Below are 22,763 nucleotides of genomic sequence, written 5' to 3' on the forward strand. Positions count from 1 at the left end.
AGTGCCTCATGGCCAGTATTTTGCTTTATTTACTAATTTCATAAAATGTGTGTGTCAATAATGTGGGTTGAGTGATAAAATATGGCAGTTACAAACTGTGTGTGTACCTACCAGTGCTTCTTGTTTTGTAGAGTAGTGAGGATGTGAAAGTCCTAAAAGGCTGAGAGGTTCCATGAATAGCAGGGAGATGGACATTGCACAATCACTTTGGGACAGTTCTATTTTGGGAGCTATTTGTTGGATTTTTTTTCCCCTCAATAGCATCTCATAATAGGACCAGCATAATCCATCTCCTTTCCAGTTGTAAAGCAGTTTTAATATTGGGTTTGAAACAAGAAATATCTTAAGTCCACTAGATGGTAGTACAGAGCCATGCAGTCATCCACAGTTCTTTGTCACACTGTATGTTGTTTGAAATTACTTTGTTTTGCAAAAATATCTACAAGAGGAAAAAAACATTGACAAAATCTAAATGCTGGTGTGGCAGTGGCATCTCTTTTCATTCTGCCCTTCTATTAACATGCTGAACATGTGACATGTTCATTGTTAACCTCATGCCCCTTTAAGTAATATGATAGACTAGCATTTGTAAACGGAGGGAATGACCAGGGAATGCATACCACACACACACTCCCTGCAAGCCTGCATGTCTGTACATTTTTGTGTTGTTGGTCTGTGAGTACCAAAGGATGCTACTGGTATATCCTCAAAAAGTTAAATAAAATGTAAAAAAAAAAACATATACAACGTGTCAATTTGGTTTGAATTTATTATTGATAATTCACACACAGATCAAACATCCCCTCAGAAATGAGGAGACTGTAGTCTGTCCACAGTGCAAACTGAGGTTTTGAAGAGAGCTCAGATCAGGGGCATAAGCTACAGCCATGTCTACACAGACAAAATGACAGGAATGCATCTAGCAACACTGCTATAGCTCACCCCTTCAACTCCACAACAGCACATTCATGCACTACTTTGATGCCAAAGTCAACCTGGCTTTTCACCAGACATAAAGTGATTACTAAACAGCTACCAACTTCGATTGTCCTCTTTTGAGAGAAAAATGAAAAAAAAAAAAAAAAAAAAAAAAAAAACTTAGATTGTCAACCAACGAAAGCCCGCCCCGCCTTCATAGTAGCATATTCATCCAATCATCATCATTCAAACACTGCAAGCATGGTCTACTACCAGAAAGCCATATTTCAGGAAAGCAAAGGTGGACAAAGAGGCAGCAGCAGAGATCCAGTGTGGTTAGATCTGGCCAACCACCCCTTCAGCTGGGCAGTCCAGGTCCAGAGGGTAGTATTCGCTCTCTGTCTTTGGATGGATTAACTAGCTAGCACAGAGTTCAAGTGAACATCAAATGGATTAGTGAATGATCACAGTGTAAAAACATGGTAAGACTGACTACCTCCTAGTCTCAAAGGGTCAAGACCTGGAGGACAAATACTCCACATTCCTCCGCACAGAACAGAAACTGGGTCCATATTCTATAATTTATAAGATCCGTATACTAGGTCCCTGATGGCAAGAGACAGCTCAGTGTAAACCCCCGATGTAGATGGAGGATCAATATTTTTGGGCTCCAGTAGTGAATATACACAAAATACATTTCCTAAAGGCAGAACATTACACAACCCTTAACGTAAAATGGCAGAGTAAAAGGTGCTTGTTAAAATGTATAGTCAAAACCACATTTTAAAATTCATTATAAAAACATCAATACAATTCTCAAAGTTAAAAAAAAACAAAAAAACAAAATAAACCCTAAAATAATGTGATTGCAGTGTAATGCAAAATAGTTGTGTGTATTCTTTTTAAAGTTGATTGGTAAGTGCAAAGAGGAGGCTATCCAACAGACAGCAGGCCAGATGGGTGTGCAGGTGTGGTCCAGAGTCGATTACATCCTGAAGTAACAAACATCATCCATGACTGACATGATCCTAAGTACAAAAAGGAGAGGGAGGGAGGGAGAGAGAGATTAAAAGAGAGAAACATCTCAAACTAACATCTGAAAGGACAGTAACATTTTTGGCTAGCGATCAAAACAAACAATGGCACATGACCCACTGGGATCCTGAAACTTCATGTAGAGAAAAGAGCAAAAAACCCAAACCTGATCTACACATTGAGAGCGAAAGAGAGACGAAAACAACGAGGAAATTGTAAGGCTGCTTGAGCTGTAGTTTAACAGTCAACCTGCCCTTTTGGTCAGGAAAACATTTGGGAGTTCACGATGTGTGTGCAACAAGCTCAGAGATCAGAAATTCTGATCATGCCCTTCAACTACTGTTCCTTCAACTTCTTCACCAGTATATATGTGTTTGTTTGTGTGTGTGTGTGTGTGTGTGTGTGTGTGTGTGTGTGTGTGTGTGTAGTCTGATTTACCAATTAGGTATCTTGATATTTTTTTTTACACGCTATTCCCATCAGCCCTCCAGTCCGAGTGACTCTGCTGTTGTGTGTGATCAGCCGCTCTTTACATAAGTCTATCCTTTGTAGTGAGGCCATGTGGCTTATTAGTTTGCCTTGTGAGGACAGCTTGTGTGTGTTAGCCCTCTCTTGTGTTGTGTTTTTGTGTGGGCACACACACATGCAGTATTCAACTCGTCTGTTGCTCTGACCACTGCAGGTGCAGCTAGATAAGAAAACTAACAGCACGGAAGACTGTTCTGAGAAAACAACTGAAAAATGGAACGTTGGTGATGAACAGAAAAGATAAACAGAACTCAAGGTCTTACCTTTCTGCAGGCTGTCCAGCTTCACACAGGTTCACCAGAGCATAGAGGTGCCTCAGTGCATACTCATACTGCAACACACACACACACACAAAGTTGTTACTGTTTACAGTTACAGTTTGTTACTAAACACCACCCACATATGCAGTCAAATCTTTAGGGTTTTTCTAGATGGGAAATAACACATGCCATATAATTATTACCCTCTAACATTTCCTGGGATTCGTTCTTAGCTAAGAACAGGATTTAAGAACGTGGAAAAGCAGTCATAGATAGGCCAGATTGGAGTATGGACATGTTCGTAAGGGCTGAATTTGTTTTGAGAAATCGTTGGTGATTGCGTTTGCATTAATTCTACAGATATCCTCGGATCTAAATAATTATAATAGTAATAGTAATAATAATAATAATAATAATAATAATAAAAAATACGAGAATATTAGTTGTATTAACAATTGCGTTTCACATTTATAATCATGATTCTACGAGGCATTGTGATGTCCTACAATAAATAAAAGCACTATACAAACACTGCAAATGGCAGTGAATACATAAATGAGCACTAAACTTGCGTGGATACAAATAGTGGAATAGAATGGACGCATTTACATTCTGCAACAGTACCTCCACCTCTACACCATTGAAGTCTTTCCGCTTTGACATGATTTTGTCTCAAGTTGCTTTAGCGTTGTCTGTGAATTCTGTGTGTACGCGGCCCTATGGTTGCATGCCCTTATAAGGAACTGGTGGGACGTTTATGTATGCAAATTCAGGTGTACGAGAACACACGTTCAATTAAAGAATCAGTGCACAGCACATTTCTACACGTTCAGGAATCCGGCACGCAATCTTTCTTAGGGTTGGTCTTGCGAAGTTTGTAAGAAAATATTTAAGAAGACACTCAAGAAATTGTTTGAGAATGAGGTCCATTGTGTCTAGTCTTGTATAGGAATATGCAACTGCGTATGTGTGTGTGCGTGTGGTTGTAAGGATCTTAGTCAGATAGTGGTTTCCCCTCACGTAAGTCAGCATTAGGGAACAGAAACCCTAAACAGATGGCTCTGGTCGAAACCATCTCTGTTGTCACTTGTGACTGTCAGACTGTCCAGTACAAGCACCATACAGTCTAATATACTCCAACAGAGGAAGTAGGGCTTCATAAGACAGTCTTCTTGCCTTTTAACGGTCATGGGTGATTCTGTGTGGTTTAGCTTTTGGGTAGGTAGGGAACATTAGAGTGTGACAACCTAACCGAAAGGGAAGTGTAGTCAAAGGTGAAAATGTTTTCTTAGTGATAATTTGTAAGAAGGCTATATTGTCTATGCACAGTTATATCGTTCAAATTTTAAGCAACCACTTTCATGTCCTCATACCTAAGTCTTTGGTGTTAGATAAACAGAGCAAAATAAACGAACAAAAAGAATACAAATAAGAAATTAAACAAATAAACAATAAAGACATAGAAATGTGAAATAAGTTGCCCGCCCCCCCGGGAGAAAGGGAAGAGGCTGTACTGGTGGATAGAGGAGTGTGTTTCTGCTGGTGTACCTGAGGGCCGGAGTGCCAGTTGAAGCAGCGGGTTTTGTAGTGTGTGACGGCCATCTTGTAGCACCTGTGCTGCGTAAGCTCCATCCGGTCGTTCAGCAGCTTCTCGGCCTGACCACTGTTGCCCATCACCTTCTGGACTACCTTATGCATGGTCTCAGCCAGCAGCTCCCGCGTCTAAACACACACACACACACACACACACACACACACACACACACACCAGTTAAACACGGACTGTTAGCTCTCTACAAGCAAGTTACACAACACCTAATAGAGATCATTTCCAAGCACTGTTAATGACTTTAGAATATATGAATCAAGTGCCTTGTATTAATATATTCCTTGTATGAATCATGTGCTTATGAAAGCAGGAATATAGCTTTTACATGTCTGTGTGTGTGTGTTACTTTGATTAATAGGTGCCGCTTAGTCTGCATACATACAAGAGCATGTTTAGACCAGAGGCGATAAGAAGGGTCGAACTGTGCTTCTTCCAATCTTGTGCAAACCTTTCATCCGTGCGTTGGACGTCAGAAATCCACCACGTGGTTTTCCCTGCTGAACGCTAAACTTCTGTCTATATAAACCTAGTGCGATGTGTTTATCATTGCTTCACTTTCAGCCTTGTGCTGGGAGGGGAGCCCGATTGCAATTGTTGTTGTTTGTCTAATAAATATACTTGTATGCGGCGCTGGAGTCCTGAGGTAACTAGGGTGAATTTTCACCTAACAACACCCTTGGAAGTAAAGTGCCTTAACTTCAAAATAACATTCCACTGACATACAAACACGCTGAGAGGACACACACACACACACACACAAAAGACTGCCATACTTTCATACAGTCAATGCTACTATACTAATTGATAAATACATATATGTGCAAGAGTAGAGGATGATTAATGCACGACTTTCACTGTGAGAGCAGGAGATCCAGCACATATGAGGTACACAGAGAAATAAGACAAAGAGTGTGAACCTTGAGGTGTGTGGTGATCTCCTTCAGGTATCCTTGTGCGACAGCAATGTCATTGGTCTTCATGAGCTTCCTCTTGAGGATGGCCAATGGTACGTCGGGGCTGGGGGTGAGGTCACGCTCCTGCACCACAGGCAGGGAGGTGGGGCGAGCAGAGGAGGCGTTGCTCTTTGAGTTGCCCTGGAACTTCATCACCGGCATGCGAGAAATCGTCTGAGAGGGAGGGAGGGAGAAAGAAGGGATTGAGGCTTTTGGATACGCAGGAAATGAGACACGTCAAAGCTGTCTCAGTAACACTCTGTTGGTCGGCAACCAAAACAAACAAGGATGACCGAACCTCTGCACACGAGCACACAGCTGCAACGAATTACAAAGGTTATGATTAATGTGCATTGATCAACACATGTGCAATGGTAAGTTCACACAATCACACAGAGAGGTATTTTGAGGTGTGTGTGGGATGTGTGTGTGGGATATGTGTGTGTGTGTGTGTGTGGACATGCCACAGAAGGTAGCTGAATGTTTACATGGTCAAAAATACAGAAAGACACATTGACACACACACACACACACACCACACACACCACACACACACACACACACACACACCTTGTCTCCATACTGCATGACATGACTAGTGTTGGTTTCGCCCTTGACAATCTTGAACTGCTTCAGTAGAGTCTCCTTGTTCAGGTCCTCCTGTTTAAGAGACACAGGTCAAAGGTCACACTCGAGCATCCAAACTAACTAGCAACAGACAGACAGACAGACAGACAGACAGACACACACACACATATATCAAAGACCTAATGACACCAAGGTAATGGATTTGATACATGCTGATGTAAACAAATGTATGTATCTAATATACAGTACACTTCTCAGAGGTCAGTATGTGTGATTCGAACTCACCACATCAGAATCCTCCAACCAGTTGACGCTGTACCAGTCACCCAGGTAGGTGTCGCGGGCTTCGTCGTAGTAACAGGCGTAGGAGGACTCGTGGGTGTTAGCAGCGGTGGTGGCGTAGACTGAAAGTGGAGAGAGGACTCTGGGTTATGCCAACCACACAATCACTGCCATATTCTCTACACTCACACCAGTCACACGGTCATTTCTGTCATACAGTTTTTGTATGAGCTGTTTTTAACTATGTAGCACTCTGAGATTCTGCTTGAATGTAGAGTGCACTACAAATAAAATGAATTATTATTATTTATTATTATAGTTCCAGCACACAGCCACATCCACCCAAGCTCTGCTTAAGCTTTCTACTTGAATTACATAAAATGATGAAGAGCAGATTGAATTGAATACAATTGAAAGGTATGAGAATAGCAGACAAGCACTTTTGGAAGTATGAGTAGGTTTTCGGGTGGAACAGAGAGCCTCTATCTCTATTATCGGCAATTTCCACATGTACAGTGACTAGACATAGTCATGTCCTGTTTTTGTGTTGAAAGTTGCCAACTCAGCAGGTTCTAAGAACTGTCCGCTTCAGTCACATGACGCCGCCCACAGATCACATGACTACTCCAACTTATCACCTGACCAGTGTTTTATTAGAGGGAAGACAGTGTCCTACGCTGATGTTAACATCAAAGGCTGCTGAAGCCAGCAAATTATACACTATGTAACTTGTGATTGCATGGCAAAATTCATGTGTGGGTTAGTGTGTGTGTGTGTGTGTATGTGCATATGACTAAATGTCCACCTCACCATATTACTGTGACCTCAGTCTGAATGTGGACACAGTGAACTTGGACACATGGGTTATTACTGATCAACTACCTTAAAATATTTACTTATCCGTGTCATCTGGGCGTCACTCACCATCAATATCTGTGGGCAGGGGTTTCATCATGGACCCAGACTCGCATGCCTCGATGTAGAATACCATCTGTGTGCGTGTGTGAATGGAGACAGCGGGAGAGAGAGAGAATTATGAAAAGACTACTCCATCTCATCACACTGATTGTTACACTGTTACCCAGACTGCACCAAGTCCCGGAGAAGAGACACATAAACATACACAATGGCAGACTCACCTTCTTGTACATTTTGTTGTCATGCATGTAGTGGAGGGCATCCATGAGGTCCTTCACATGAAGCTGTGTTAAGAAAGAACACACACACACACACCCCACACACAAATTACAACAAGACATATATTTTAACAACAACAGGGTGACAAAAGGGACAAAGCTCCAAACGCTACCTAAAATTTTGCTGCTATAGTTTTCTGAAGTACAATACTTATGCATCACTTGTTTTGTAAAATAATAATTTAGGTTTTACAGATATGTTACAAGGGTGTTTATTGGAGGGCATATATGGGTCAAGTTAGGTGCACAGTTAAAATGTATTGTCTGTCTATGTGAACATCAGGTGACAGGATTCAGGAAGGGGAAAAAGGGCTTACGTCATCATCAGGGAACGCCAGGAGGCCAGGTGCACCGTGATCGGTGAAGTACACAAACACATGATCATTTGGCCCACTGCCAAACAAAAACACCACACACACACACACACACACACACACACACACACATTCATTATTAGCAAATCAGTCACATTACATACACACTGGGTAATTTGCACACAATTAATTAAACTATGCATGTAATCATTCAATTCTGTTTATGCTTCTAACCATTTTTGGACCAAAGCCTTGAGATGCAGAGATGTGATTTTCATAAACATTGACAGAGCAGTCAGTTAAGTCATTAACACTAGCTTGTAAAGGGTGTGTCTGGCCCCTGTCCAAGAGAGGCCTCTTGATATGTGCCAGTTCTCCCTCTCCCTCTCTCCTAATCCGCCCTACCACCCCGTCACTCCCATCCCCATCCCTCAGGACTTGCCTCTTCAGCACTTTCCCAGATCCTCCTTTCACACTAGCGGAGTCGCCCTTCAGCACTGCCAGGAAATTCTCTGGAGTCACTTCCTGCATGCACACACACAAAACAGACATAAGTACAGACAGGCAGAGACACACACACACACACACACACACACACACACACACACACACACACACACACACACACACACACACGTACACATGGTTACGACACACGAATACAGGCATAAATACAGAGGCAGACAGACACATATACATACAAACAGTTACAGACATCACCACTACTGCAAAACCTGTGAGATATACATGAGTGTGTATCAATAGCATTGAGCGCAGGAAGAAAACACTCAGCTCCCTGCTAGACATGTTTAACAGTGTGTTTGAAGGTTTAATACTCACATCAGCTACATAGTCCTTCACAACCCCTTTATACACATCAGTGCCATTTGGCCTGTTGATGACGACTCCTTTGGTTGGGTTCCTAAAGACAGACAGACAGACAGACAGACAGAAAGAGAGAGAGAGAAAGAGAGAGAGAGAGAGAGAGAAGAGACAGACAGGAAGAGAGAGAAATAAGGGATCCGTTGATTAGGATACACCAAAAATGACACATGCCAGGAACTATGCACTTCAGTAAGTTTATGTGGAAAAAACAGCCTTAACATGACAGTCTGTGTGTGTCTATACTATTGGAATCACAATCCTGCCATCTTCATCAAAATAACTTCAGTAAATGTCTCTGGTACGTGTGCTTTCAAACAGACAAACACACACACACACACACTCTCTTTTTTGGACTTTGGACCAGAGTAATCTCTCAGCTAAAAGTAATGTAGCTGATAGGAATGAATCATTAATGTGAAAGTTACAGTGACAATGTTAATCTGACTCCATGAACACACACAATATTTACAGTAATATGACACACAATCACCTTAACATCACCGTTATCAACCTTCACTTTTACCTGAGTTTGATGTTGGTTTGGTGAGGTTTTACCTCCTTACTTAACCACCCTCCCCCTCCCTGAGGCTCAAAATGGGTGAACCACAATAACTTCTTATTTGAAAACAATTGAAAGTGACAATGTTTCTGGTGCACACTGTGCAATTGATCTGCTGAGCACTTGTTCATTTCATAACTTTTACATTTAAGGGTAAGTTCTTATGGTCACCTTATAACATTTGCAGTGTGTGTGAGTGCGTGTGTGTGTGTGTGTCTTTCATTCTGAATGCCGACTGAGGAAATTAAATTGGCTTCTTGTGACTGCAGAGTTAGTGCCTTCTCTTTCTGTGAAGGAGCCTCTGCTGTTGGCCTTGTTGGTGCTACACACAGACCTCCCAAAACACAGCACAAAGCTCTTATCTATGAGGTCTGCTCTTTGTTCTGACATGCTTACAAACTAAGTATCTGCTTCCTGTGTGTGTGTGTGTGTGTTTGTGTGTGTGTGTGTGTGCACAGACTTAATTGCGTGTTTGTGTGTGTTCATGAAACTTACTCCTCATTCTCAGCCAGGTCGTCGTACATCATCACGACAATCTGCTCATCAGGGATCCCGTTCTTGTGGACTATCTGATAGGCATGGCATGCATCAGCCTGTGAACACACACACAAACACACAGTTAGCAAATGCTGTACACACGGCCAAACGTAAACACACAGGCAGACACAATGCCAGGCACCCATCTATGTTTGGGAATGTGCACACACAGACACACTCCCCCATACACATACATGCACAGTCTGTGTAGCTGTAAAATACAATACAATACAATGTCACACTAGAGAGCACAATCAACAGCATTGCTAAGGGTTGTGGTTGAAATTCATCTAGCTCTTTTAAGAGCATACTAAAGGAGTGTCATTACGATCACCACCCCCTTCAACACCACAGAAAATCTCCCAGCCAACTAATTTCCCAGCTGGGCTTTTATCTAGACACTTCAATAGCGGGTAAAGTTGCTGGTCGCCAAACATGATAGAAAGCAGAATACAGCATGACCACAAGAAGGATAAGCTGGATTGCTCTAAGCCACCATTTGCTGACCATTCACAGCAGAGGGAACCTAAGAAACCGGCAGCCATCCTCCCAACACAGACACAGGCATCTACGACCTTTAGCGAAACAATAACTCACATTAATAAAAGGAACATATTTCCAAAGACAAAACCAAAGGCCGAACAGGAACAAATACAACATTCATACGCTCAAGACTGAAACCAACCCACCCCCAGGATCACTTTCCCTGGTTCTGAAAACTTTTGTCTATTAGTGCCTATTGCCTAATGTCTCTGGTACTGTGCAATTGGCGTTTGGCTGTAAACTGTAGCTAAACTTCCTGGTAATTATGAGGTGGCAAGGTGTCTAGAGCCTCAATTTATGCTGGAATGGTTCATTTCACTGAGGTACTATCTCTGAAGGATGCGAACAAGTCCAACTGGGTACATCTCTAAACGACCCAGAATTCTGTATTATTTACATAAAGGGTATCAATACAACCATGGCAGATATCAACATAGTTTGTTTATAATGTGAATGTGTGTGTGTTTCCATTAAATTACGCTATTGCTTTAGACAAAATACCAGCGGACATTAGATGAGCATTTCCTCATAAGCACGTTCCCTCGGTCTCGTCTGTATTCTCTCCAGGTCTCACCTGGTGTCTGTAGTTGTACCAGCCGTTGGAGCCTGCCACAATCACCACCCAGTTTTTCCCGTCCTCAGCTTTGGGCATGGGCAACGCTGTGACCGTGAGGGCCAGGCTGATGCCCAGCAGGACCAAGGTCTGGGTAAACATCTTTGTAATGCTCTCCAGAGTTCAACCACATCAACTGGCAGAAGAGGAAAAAACATTAATGAATGGTGAAACAGACTCATGCAGCAAAGTTTGTTATGACAGTGAAACGCCATAGTCATCTTAAAGGGTGCAAAGTATTTTTCCCTTGAACTGGCAGACAGATTTATGTACTGAACATTTTCATTCACTGGTCTGAGATTGTAGATCACATCCATGTGAACAAAACAAATGAAAGCTGTAAGGGAAGTCAGACCTGAGTAGACTGCTAAAATGATAAGGAATTGTGAATCTTTCAGTGTGTAACGTGTGTTTGAAACAACACCTTGACAACGTGTATCCAATAAGCTAAGTGAGGTTAGTGGAATTACATTACACAAACACAGAGGTCTCAAATTACGCTCCGTACAAACGAGGCAAGGCTGAGGCTAGCCAAATCTTATCGCCAGAACCTCTTTATTAACGTGACAAGTCAGCATCGGTGTATTCTGGAGGTAAATACTTGTTAGTTTCTATCTAGGCCTACAGCATAGCAGGCACAAACAGTCATACGAAAATAACAACTACAATGTCGATGTGCTAATGCTAGCTTGTTCTAGACAAGCATCGGGTAATGCTGTTGGACAGCACAGTGATGTTAACGCGACATGTAAACAACCGAGTTCGCCAACCCCCAATCAAAATCGCGAACACAAATTTAAATGTTTTTCGGCATTGAAAACAAACACCTCGAATTATTTCTTATATTTACCTGTTTTGCTTCCTATATATTTTCAGTGTACTTTCGTTTACTGCGCAACCCTGTTTTTAATAGAGAACTCAGGCAGGGGGGGTCATGGCGTAGATTTCCGGGCAGCCAATCGTATTGGTTTCGAGCACAGGGTGACTCAAGGCACATGATGGTTTAGTCATGTGCTTTTGGTCTCTAAAGGAGGGGTAAAAAAAAACTGCAGAAGAAATCAGTGCGTTTTTAAACGGGCCTATTTATGTCAAGTGTCAAGGTGCAGACCTCTTGCATTTAGTACATCATCATCATTTACTGAAAATAACATCATTGTTTACTCAGCGGAATTTTCACATTTCCCAAACATGGGACCGTTCATTTTTTTGATTCAAGGTTATTTCCGACTTCCTGTTTTGAAAATCGATAAATAATATATAATTAAACACAGACTATGAATGAACACACAATTAAACAAAACCGATTGGAATCCCACAAAGTAGTCCATATCTGTGACAAGTCTCAGGAAGCCAGGAAAACTCAACTTTCGCTGCTGGTGTCTCGTGACCTGTTTCTGGTTGCACCTGTTTTTTTGTTTACAGCACCTGGCTACTCAGCAAAACCTGCACACATCCACAGAAGTTGAACAGTGGAGTAACAGATATGCCTACCGCATGACATTTTATGGGCATAAGAGCCTACAGTTTCCTGACAGTTAAAACCGGTTTTACAGGTAAGTAGGCCTACAAGGTTTAACAGGAAGTTTACAGGGATCCAGATCAGATTCAAAGTGCTGAATGAACAGGCCTTTTAAACTTTGAGTCACGAGTGTTCGCCAACCTGTGTCATAGAATTGGCATACACAAAACTCGCACTACCCCACTGCACCCGCAGAGCGATGGCTTAGTAGAGCGCTTTAACAGGACCCTGATCCAGCAGCTGGCCATCATCACCGCCAAACATCAACGCGACTGGGACAAGCGCCCCCCGCTTGTGCAGATGGCCTGCCGGTCCGCCGTCCAAGAATCTACGGCTTGTACGCCAGCCCTGCTCATGCTGGGCAGAGAGCTCCGCACCCCACCAGCAATGGCCTTTGGCCTCCCTCCTGATACCCCAGCTGTGCCCCCAGGACGAGAATATGCCAGGAGACTGCAGGACCGCATAGAGACAGCCCATGACTTTGCACGTGTGCAGCTGCAGAGCGCAGGGGTGAGACAACGTAGAAACTACAATCTACACTACAAGGGCCGCCACATGGAGCCGGGAGAGCTGGTTTGGGTCTATAGCCCACAGAGGAAAAAAGGTCGTTGCCATAAGCTGGACAGTGACTGGGTGGGGCCCTGTAGAGTGCTGGAACGACTAGGAGAGTTGGTACAGAGTACAGCTGCCTCCACGTGGCAGACGAGTGTCCATACACAGAGACAGGTTGGCCCCCTACCACGGAGATGCTAACCCCCAGCTCCCTCACAGGCACTCACAGACCCCCCCCCCCCAACAGCCCCCACCCAGACACTACTCTCCCGGTACTCACACCGCTGGCCCTACACACCCCCACGACCGGGCACACAGATGAACACCCAGACACTCCCACCACACCCCACTCCCCAGTGCCCCCCTTCCGAGTGCCACTCCCCCCATCGCCTGATACTGCTGTGCAGCACGGCCCCGGAGGCAGACGAGGCCGCCGGCCCACCTGAGTGACTTTGTTTAAGTTTAAGTGTTGTGTATTTGATGTTTCCTCGGGGTCGAGGAACTTTGATGTGGGGGGGTAATGTAGCGACCGGCTGTCAATCGTGGTGTGCCCGCGCTATGTTTAACCCCGGGCACGCTCACATATGGCAGCCTAGCGAGGGGGGGGGGGGGGGGGGGCGAGACCCCCCGGGTTGCTAGGCTACGGGGGTTAGAAGTTAAGGAGTTTGAGTGAGTTCTAAGAGACGTGAGCCACGGTATTTGAATGCTCCTGTGAACTTGGTTAATAAACGAGTTAATAAGACTCTGACTCTTGGTGGGATATTACAGTATTTTAACACAAAAAAAACAGACAACTGCCAGCTTCCATCACTATGTCTGTGTGTAGCAGTTTTAGGCTACTATGGTAAACGAAGTTTCAATATCCAACATCACTTAACAACATATCGAAATGCCTCGCATAATAACAAAATGGTTGCATGTGTGGTGTATCTGTGGTTGGTCGGGATGGCTCACGGATTTCAGTCATGTTAACTTGACAGGTATGCTGCTGGACCTACACTCTCTCTTCTTGCTTCCTCTAGTCCCTCGGTTCCCAAACTGGGGTACGCGTAGGGTACGCAAAGTGGTTCAGGGGGTACGCGGGGAGACATAGCTGGAGATTTGGGAAAAAGTTTGGGAACCACTGCTTTAGTCTGAATCATCTGCCTTTAGAACCACTAGGACCTGCACCATCTCCTCCTCTCTCTCCAGCGCATCCTTTTCGCCCTCTGCCTCAGCGGCACCTGACTAGCCGTACCTGGCTTCACTTGACACTGGTAAAGGGGTACATCATAATGGAGATCAGTATGGAGCTGCAACAAGCAAGAACAGTCGGCTATACTCCAAAAATATATGTGAGATGGTTTTGACATTATCTGTTCAACTGACCAATATGTTATTATCATTATCGGGGACTGGAAAGAAGTAATTCCAACTCCAGCGTGTAACCTATTTTCGGAGCAGTGGGCTTGTTTTTCAGGATAACAGGCTTAGCTTTGCTAACGACCCTAGCCAACCATACATCTATGGTATAAGAAAAATCATGAGCTGGTTTATAATGTGCAAACAATAGAAACACTGCAAACGTATGTCAATTACCTGATCAAATCATATTGTAGGACTCGTTGTCGGTTGCTCTTGTCCCAGTTTAATGTTGAGCTTGTCTTGCGCTCCATCATGTAGTGTCTACCTGGTAACCCGCTTGAGCTTTGAGTCTGGGGAGGAGGGGCAGGGTGGGAAACCACGGTCTGTATTCTCAAATTAAATATTTGGAATTTGGAATGCAATACCAATTGTTAATGCCGGACTGCACAACGCAATATTTTCATCTATAAAGTCACTTATTACATTTGATTACTTTTTAATTGGCAGACGAGAGGCGGAGCCTGTGTAGAGGCCGAATTAATGTTAAATGCTTCATATAAAAATGTTAAAGCTTTTTATAGAAAATAATATTTTCGGCTCGTATCCCTTTGAAATCAATATAATTTTGATTAGTACCTGTAATTTAATTTAAAAAATTCCTTTCCGTGGTAACTGTAACAGATCACATTTACATATATTCTGTAATTTCATTACATAACTCTGTTACATATAACAAGTTAATCCCCATCATGTCACAAAGACAACCAAGAGCAGGGTTAAATCAAACACCCTTTATTTATCCCTCTTATAAAATAATTAAGTTAAATAAGGGAACAGTCCATCAAAAAATTCGGCCTTCTGTTTCAAACCGATGGTCCTTGATACATTTAACTATATACCTTTGCTTGTCCCATAACTGAAGTTGTAACAAAATGTAAATACAATGTTCACAGTAATAAATATTCAAAACAAAATCCTTTTTTTTTTTTTTACAATCACATATAATATATATTCATATATTTATATAACTATATATGGTAAAAACTTTTTTCTTTCAAGTTAAAGAAAAATGCAGAAGGATAAAACAAAAACAAAAATGGCTGATGAGCAGAATGATGATTGCATTTCTCATTCCCAAGGCAACGGTTACCATGACAATTCAAGATCGTGAGTAATAAATAGCTTGATATATCTTCAAGATTGTAGTGCATTACTGTAAATCAATGAAAAACAAACAAACAAAAAAAACTATAGTGCAAGCCTTTTTTTCTTTGAATCTATGTGCTGTTTCATAAACTGTAAATAAATGGAAAAGACGACGATGGGAAAAAAAATCTCCCCGTAAACGGAATGACCATAAAAATCACTGAAGTAGTTGACCTGGTCTGAAGTCACTCCTGGTACTTTGCCCTGTCACGCAGTCATGTGGTTACTTATGTGGTTACTTATGCTACACTACCTGGGATGTCTGCCATCTGAGGTTGACTAGTCCTAAACCACTAAACCGGCTGCATTGCATTGTTGAACACCTCAAACCAGCTGAGCTATGTGCTGTGTCCTCAGTGACCCTACCCACCTACATAACACTGCATAAACACACATGAACACGAGTATGAGCGGCCCCCATACTGCAGTGGGCCCTGGTGCAGATCTGCCCAAATCCGTTCTAGTCTTGGCAGAATCCGGGCCTTCACTGTGCATCATAAAAACCTCATATAACTCATTCTTAAATGAGCTCTATAATAGAAGGGTGATGTGCAGGGCAACATGTTCCAGGAGTGGACTTAGACCAGGGGGTGTAGTGGAAAAACAATAGAGTACAGCACCTACTGATCCTGAGCCTCTGATTGGCTACAGCTCTTTGGTGACTTAGTTGGCTGTAGCTCGTCAGGCCAAGAGCGACTTCTGCTCAGGCTCGACGTGTGTAGTCTCTCAGTTTCCTGACTGGCTACTGGCCTTCAAATGAATCCAAAGTTAGCGTTGGTGGAATAGGGGGTATCAGAGCACTGAAGGGGCTGTACCTGGTTGGCTGATTGGCTATGGGCCTTTTAGTTCCAGGGTTCCCATAGCCACTTCAGTGTTCTGATTGGTTGAAGGCTGTCAGTATCCTGATTGGCCATAGCTTGTTCTGTGTTTGGCTACAGGCCATACATCCCGATAGGCTGTCACCTGTTCAGTGGTCTGATTGGCTAAGGGCCGTCAGTCTCCTCTCTTGGCAGCAGAAGCTTCACATGCCTCACACACGTGGCGAACGCCAGGCTTTGGGAACCAGGCTTTTTTTTTTTGGCAAAAGGTTTTTTTGAAAAATGATACAAAAACAAACAAACAAACAAACACTTACATCTTGTATAACTCTCGAAGGTTTGCCCATTCTAAACCACAACTGATAAAGTCTTTGTGTGTATGCATGTGTTTGTGTACGTCTGCTTTGTGGATGCGTCCCTTGTGAGTGTGTCCCAGTTCCAGATCTTTGAGTTGTGCTCGGGTATGAACAGTTTGTGCATATTGTGCATGTGCTTATGTATGTATGTGTAAATATGTGCATGTATGTATGTATATGTATGTGTTTGTATGTGTGTGTGAAGGCATGAATCTTTGAGTGTCACTGACGTCAACATCGTCGCCATAATCATAATCCAATGCATAGAAAAAATTAAACCCAGCAAAGTTCAACTTAAGGAAAGTTCTGATGGGAGACAATCCCTCATGCAGCATATTGGTGTGACACACGCAAGAAGGCAGGTTTCTGTCTGTGTGTTTACGCATGTGAGTGTGTGTGCATGATCTGCCTCTACTTGAACTCTTCCCTGGCGTCCTGTCCCACTATGGGGACTATTGAAAGGGTTTGTGGGGTTGGAAGGGGAGGATCCCTTTTGAACTTTGCCCTTTGTCAGGGTCAGACCTCGGCACCCAGTTCGATGACCCCCATCTCTATAATGGGGATCAGTTTATCATCCACCTGAACCAGCAGGATGGCCCTGTCCATGTGGGAGCGAGTGGCCGGTTCACGGCTGCAAGGCACCCACCGGTGTATTACCTATACAGAGAGAAAGAGACAGAAAGGCAGAAAACAGAAACTGGTTAGGGGCTATAGTTATTTATATGATGAATTCAAAACCACTTTTCTGAGGTAGGTTTTTATAGACAACTAGTTTATAGTCATCTCGATGATTCATGTGAAGGACAGACGTACACGAGCTGCCCACGCTTCACAATATGTAGTTCGGTGGTAAGGGACTTATCCACGCCATTACCAACAGTATTGCCAAAAGACACCAGCACGCTAGCAAGCTTTCATCAGTGCCAAGTTCTGCCAACCCAACAGTTAATGGTGTCTTTACATGCCTTTTTGGTAGATACCTTGCTAATTTGAAATAAAACACAAAAAGCAGATAATACATAATGGTACGGATAGATGTGGTTCATTTAGTTTCCCCGTTATGGAAGGGAGTGTATGTTTGCAGAGATGCATTTTGGGTAGTGTAGTCCTGTAGCTTTGTATGTAACTCACATGTCCCTCCATGCCCTCTCGAGGGCTCCAGTCTCTCCAGTAGTTGCGTCCTGAGCGCAGCCGCATGCACTCATCAGGCCACTGCAGTTCCTTACGTTTGGATACGTTAATCACTTCCAGTACCTGACTCACGTCCACTAGCTACATACACACACACGGACATAAACAAACACACACACACACACACACACACACACACACACACACACACACACAAACACACACATATATATTATACAAAAGAACATTACAACAGACATTTCCCATCATGGTTTGTGTGTTTTTCATGACATGCGTATGTGTATGCTTGCTTGCAAACACGCCTCCAATCACCTGCACTCTGTACGAGATGTCGTCCCGCCGCAGGCACCCAAGCGTGGGGTGGTGTGTGTGCGTGTGCGGGTGGTAGTGTATGTGTCCCACAGCGCTCAGCATGGTGGTGGTAGTGGTGGGGGCGTCCCCAAGGGCAGCGCCCAGGCCCTCGCTCCCCAGCAGCCCCACCAGGGTGTGCCGCTTGCAGGCCGGGATGCTCTGGCTGGACAGGGACCCTGACGGACCTCCAGGAGGGGGGTCCACCATGGGGCCGCCGCTGCCGAGCCGCAGCTGCAGGGAGGTGGGGAGGGTGCGGAGGGAGAGCTGGCTGCTGGACGAGCGCCGGCAGGGCTCCAGGCCAGTGGCTGACGTCCGGAGGGAGGAGTGGCGGCTGCTGCCATAGCGACAGGATGACGACTGGCTGGCCACAGAGGCACGGGCTGGGGAGTGGCGCACCAGACCGGACTGCACTGACTGAGAGCTGTGACTGGTGCCTGAGACAGAGAGAGAGAGAGTAAGATGGATGGATAGAGAGAGAATTAGAGAGTGTGTGAGAGAGGGAGATGGATAGACAGATATAAATAGAGAGAGGAGGAGATGGACAGAAAGCAAGCGATGGGTATATAGACAGAGAGAAAGAAAGAAAGACAGAAAAGAGAAAGAAAGAAAAAGAGAGAGAGAGCGAGAGAGAGAGGGACATTTGAGGCCAGAGGAGGGTATGGAGAGGATGGATGGACGAGGGAGAGAGGGAGATACAGAGAACACAGAATGAGCACACACCATACTGCTAACCCCCCCACTCCCTAATAAAATGACCAACAATACTGATCACTCAAGCCATTAAAGAGAGCGAAGATTGACACAGTTAGGAAATAGGTAGTATGCATGATGTGAACTGTGACAGTTAGGAAACAAGAAGTATGCATGATGTGAACTGTGACACAGTTAGGAAACAATTAGTATGCATGATGTCAATAGTACTATAGTTCTGCAGTCAAGGCACTTTTCCCTTAATGCCTTCAGTCTTCAATCATTCCAGTGGGGTTGGGGTATGAGAGGAGGGTGTAGGTGTGAATGGGAGGCAGGACTCACCTATGGAGGGGGGCGCGTAGGAGTGGGGGGCGGCTGGACCCGAGAGCCCCCCCTGAGAGACGGAGCTCTGCTGGGAGTCGCTCACCCCCCCATTCCCACTGCCACACGACAAACCCCCCGCGTCTGAGTCCTCTATGTTGCCCCCACTGTTACAGCCAGCACCACAGCCCTTACGCAGCCTAGAGAGAAAGACAGAGAGTGTGACGGAGAGAGAGCGAGAGCGAGAGAGAGAGAGAGAGAGAGAGAGAGAGAGAGAGAGAGGAAGACAGACAGACATTTTACTTTCATGTAATGCTCACACCCAGCCTGCCTGTACCCACAACTGAACACAAACACAGTTTTTGAAAACATAAACCTCAGCTTCATCAACACTTTCTCCCAATACAGCAAATAATGGTGCTAATCTTGCACATTCACAGAAAATGTGAAACCAGCATCAGTAATGTTACAAAAAAGGATTCCATTGAATCTAGGAATCAGTTTATTTGTAGCAATTGTACAATGTAGCAACCTCCACTGAAGGTTTCCTGACCTTTACGGCAATGGAGACTTGTACAACAGCCTCCATGACAGGGAGAGAGAGGGGAGAGGGGGGGGGGGGGGAGAGAGAGAGGAAGGACGGGGGAGGGAGGGGGATATAGTGACACACGCACAGATGGGAGGCTGGAGGCAGACAAAATGAAGGGACAGAGAGACAGAGTGAAAGGAATTAGGAGAAAATGAGAGAAACAAAGATGCAAATATCATTTTAGCGAAGTGCTACTCGGTCCCCAACACCACTGAAGCTCCCTTACTCAGTGTTCAGATCCCAGACGTCTCCATGTCTCATGTCCTTATTCAAATACAGTCTGCTAACATCTCAATACTAATTAACTATTTGGCTCAATCTGCGTTTGGACCAAAGAACAGAATAAAAAAAATATGAAAGTCCCAGTCTCTTACTCACACACCTGTGCCACGTGCTGACGATGAAGTTGCGGATGTTGCCGAAGCTGATTGGGCCGCCCAGGATGTGGCCTAGCTGGGCGTGGCTGTTACAGTATGAGGTCGTCAGGGGCGACACATAGATGGGGTATCCGATTGGCTGGTCGCAGGAGGAGTTGATCATGTTCCGTAGAGCCTGCTTGGCATTCTGGATGCTTCCTCGCTCCGGGTTACGGTTCCGCAAGAACACCAGTTCCTGTTGCTGACCCGCCCACAGCCCGCGCACACACTCCTTATTTACCTGAAACACACACACACATTCACCTCATATAAGACATACCGACACAGATAAACACAGAACCTTCATGACCCTGTATAAGAGCATGGCGATCTTGTAGTCGTTATGCACTCTCCTTCACCACACACACACACACACACACACACACACACACACACACACACACACACACACACACACACACCCTCCTCACCTTGATGACCCTGAAGCTGAGGTAGCGGCGGTTGAGCATGATGATCTTGTACTCGTTGGCGCCCTCGTCCAACACGTGGCGCAGGGCGAGCAGCGAGGGCGCGTTGGAGAGCACGGCGCTGCGCCAGGCCGGGTCGCCCTCGTGGGCGATCACGAGGCTCTGCTGGTGGGATGAGATGGCCTCGAACAGCACCGCCGGCTCCTCATACTCATCCGGACATGTGAAGTGGTCCTGCAGAGTCAGGGGGGGGGGACATCAGCATCACATTACTGTTCATAGAAATAGCACATCAGACCTACAGACCGACTTATCAACACGTACAGAAAATTATAAAATGATTTTAAAAAGAAATAATCATACAGACAGTAAGAGTAAGAAAGTACAAGAGGATGCTCTAGAGATGCTCATTTTTCATATTTTTAACAAACACACACACACACACACACACACACACACACACACACACACACACACACACACACACACACAGACAGACTTAAGCCCCCACCTGGTGTAGTTTGAGTGACATGCGGATGGCTGGGACCACCACCTTCCTAAGGAGCTCCATGTCTGCAAAGATCCACTCGTCCCTCACAGAGGAGATCCTGAAGTCACCCTTGAACAGGGCGTGCAGCCCGTACAGAAACGACTCCAGGTTACTGTGGCAGGGAAAGTGAGGAGGACAGAAAAAACAGACAGGGAGGGAAGGATACAGGGTTTTAGGATCTTAGTAAAGAGTGAAAGAAGGGGCTTGTAGGTAGAACCAAACTAGAACAAAAAACTGTGCTACAAAATGCTAACCGCATTCACATTTTGAATATTTACAGCTATACAAGGGAGCTTATTAACTTAAGGTTTCAGAGATGGTCCCGTGACTTCACTTATGCTTCTTGAAGGAAGTGAGTTAGAGTGGCCTCTGGCGCCCTCACCTGGACATGTGGTGAGCTGCAGTCCCCAGTGCCCTTCGGCCCAAAACACACAAACCAAAACACAGCAGCACCAGGGGGGAGTCCTTCTCACTCTCCAAAAGCTATTAAGAAAGAGACAGACAGAGAGAGAGAGATTGATAGAGAGAACAAGAGAGGCGTGTTTTTAGAGAGAATGAGAGAAACATTTTTAGATAGAGAGAGAACGAGAGAGACATTCTTAGACAGAGAGAAAGAATGATAGACAGACCAAGACACATATTTTTAGAGAGAGAGATAATAGAGTGTAACATTTTTTAATGAGACAAACATATAAACCATTGCCAACTCACTGCATCATTTATGCAGTCTGTACACCGGTGATCGCCATTTAACTAATTGCGTGATTTCTTAAAACCAACTGGCTACACCCGTAATGAATAAGGTAAGTCACTTTAAAGAGGGGTGAATGTCCAATCAATTATTTCCTAATTTGTATTAATTTAGATTATGTGGTAGAGATCTGTTTTCACTTTGATGTGACCATTACTTTTCTGCTGTCTGTCAAAAAAGCCAAAATTGAATCACCAATAATTCAACGTCGTAAAACAAAAGATGAAAACTTCGAAAGGGCTGAATACTTTTAATTCATTGTACTTTGCCTTTTATCACCAATTGGCTGCACCTGTGATTACAGCAATCCCTGTGTGAACAGCCGTAACCCTCAAGGCCCTACACTAGAGCACTCTTGTCCCCTGAGTGTACGATACCTTGGCCCGGCGTGAGTTGCAGTACTGGATCCAGCTGAGATAGGTCGCACAGAAGCTGTCCCGCGAGATGCCCGCCAGCCGGTGGTCGTAGTCCTCGTCGATGTTGGGGTTGAAGGTGGGGTCCAGGTCCACGTAGTTGCGCTCGCTGCAGGCGCGCAGGCCATCCTGCATGGCCTCATTGGCCAGCCAATCCTCCAGCTTAGATGAGGCGATCACGTAGTAGATTATACCCTACAGAGAGGGGGAGAGAGATTTAAAATAAGAGAGAGAGACCGTGGAGAGACATTAGAGGAAGGAGAGGTGTGCTGGAAGACTGTGGAGGGCGATGACAGAGAGATAGAGGAAAAGGAATATAAATATAAAGAGAAGGAAGTGATGTTTGTAGAGGTGTGATATGGTGTATTGGAACAGAAGTGATGTTTGTAGAGGTGAGATATGGTGTATTGTAACATAAATGCAAGTCAACAAGAATATACCAAAATAGAGAGCAAAGGTCCTGAGGCTGTTCATAGTTTTTCCTCAT

At 44.5% G+C, this 22,763-nt stretch overlaps 2 protein-coding genes across 4 annotated transcripts in view; both read right to left on the bottom strand.

Moving 5' to 3' along the window:
* Positions 1–837: 837 nt before the first annotated feature.
* lgmn (legumain) lies at positions 838–11,784 on the bottom strand. The gene is made up of 14 exons (XM_080850008.1): positions 11,671–11,784; positions 10,782–10,956; positions 9,623–9,720; positions 8,524–8,605; positions 8,126–8,208; positions 7,687–7,762; positions 7,313–7,375; positions 7,098–7,164; positions 6,177–6,295; positions 5,874–5,963; positions 5,268–5,477; positions 4,290–4,463; positions 2,745–2,812; positions 838–1,946 (listed from the first exon to the last, which is right to left on the bottom strand). Exons 2-14 carry the CDS (start codon positions 10,920–10,922, stop codon positions 1,904–1,906), a joined length of 1,314 nt encoding a protein of 437 aa, XP_080706134.1. The 5' UTR covers positions 10,923–10,956; positions 11,671–11,784; the 3' UTR covers positions 838–1,903.
* A 3,227-nt stretch (positions 11,785–15,011) lies between these two features.
* Positions 15,012–22,763, bottom strand: part of pcnx1 (pecanex 1) — a 44,026-nt gene continuing 36,274 nt past the window's right edge. For all 3 annotated transcript variants that reach the window (XM_080849945.1, XM_080849946.1, XM_080849944.1), the window contains 9 exons: positions 22,241–22,471; positions 21,495–21,595; positions 21,074–21,224; positions 20,566–20,796; positions 20,101–20,375; positions 19,151–19,329; positions 18,080–18,552; positions 17,747–17,887; positions 15,012–17,272 (listed from right to left, as the gene is read on the bottom strand). In XM_080849945.1, coding sequence (XP_080706071.1) covers positions 17,132–17,272; positions 17,747–17,887; positions 18,080–18,552; positions 19,151–19,329; positions 20,101–20,375; positions 20,566–20,796; positions 21,074–21,224; positions 21,495–21,595; positions 22,241–22,471 — 1,923 coding nt within the window. In that variant the 3' untranslated portion in view covers positions 15,012–17,131. The remainder of the gene's footprint in view (positions 17,273–17,746; positions 17,888–18,079; positions 18,553–19,150; positions 19,330–20,100; positions 20,376–20,565; positions 20,797–21,073; positions 21,225–21,494; positions 21,596–22,240; positions 22,472–22,763) is intronic.

Source organism: Sprattus sprattus (genome assembly GCF_963457725.1).
Source record: "Sprattus sprattus genome assembly, chromosome: 13".
NCBI lineage: Eukaryota > Metazoa > Chordata > Actinopteri > Clupeiformes > Clupeidae > Sprattus > Sprattus sprattus.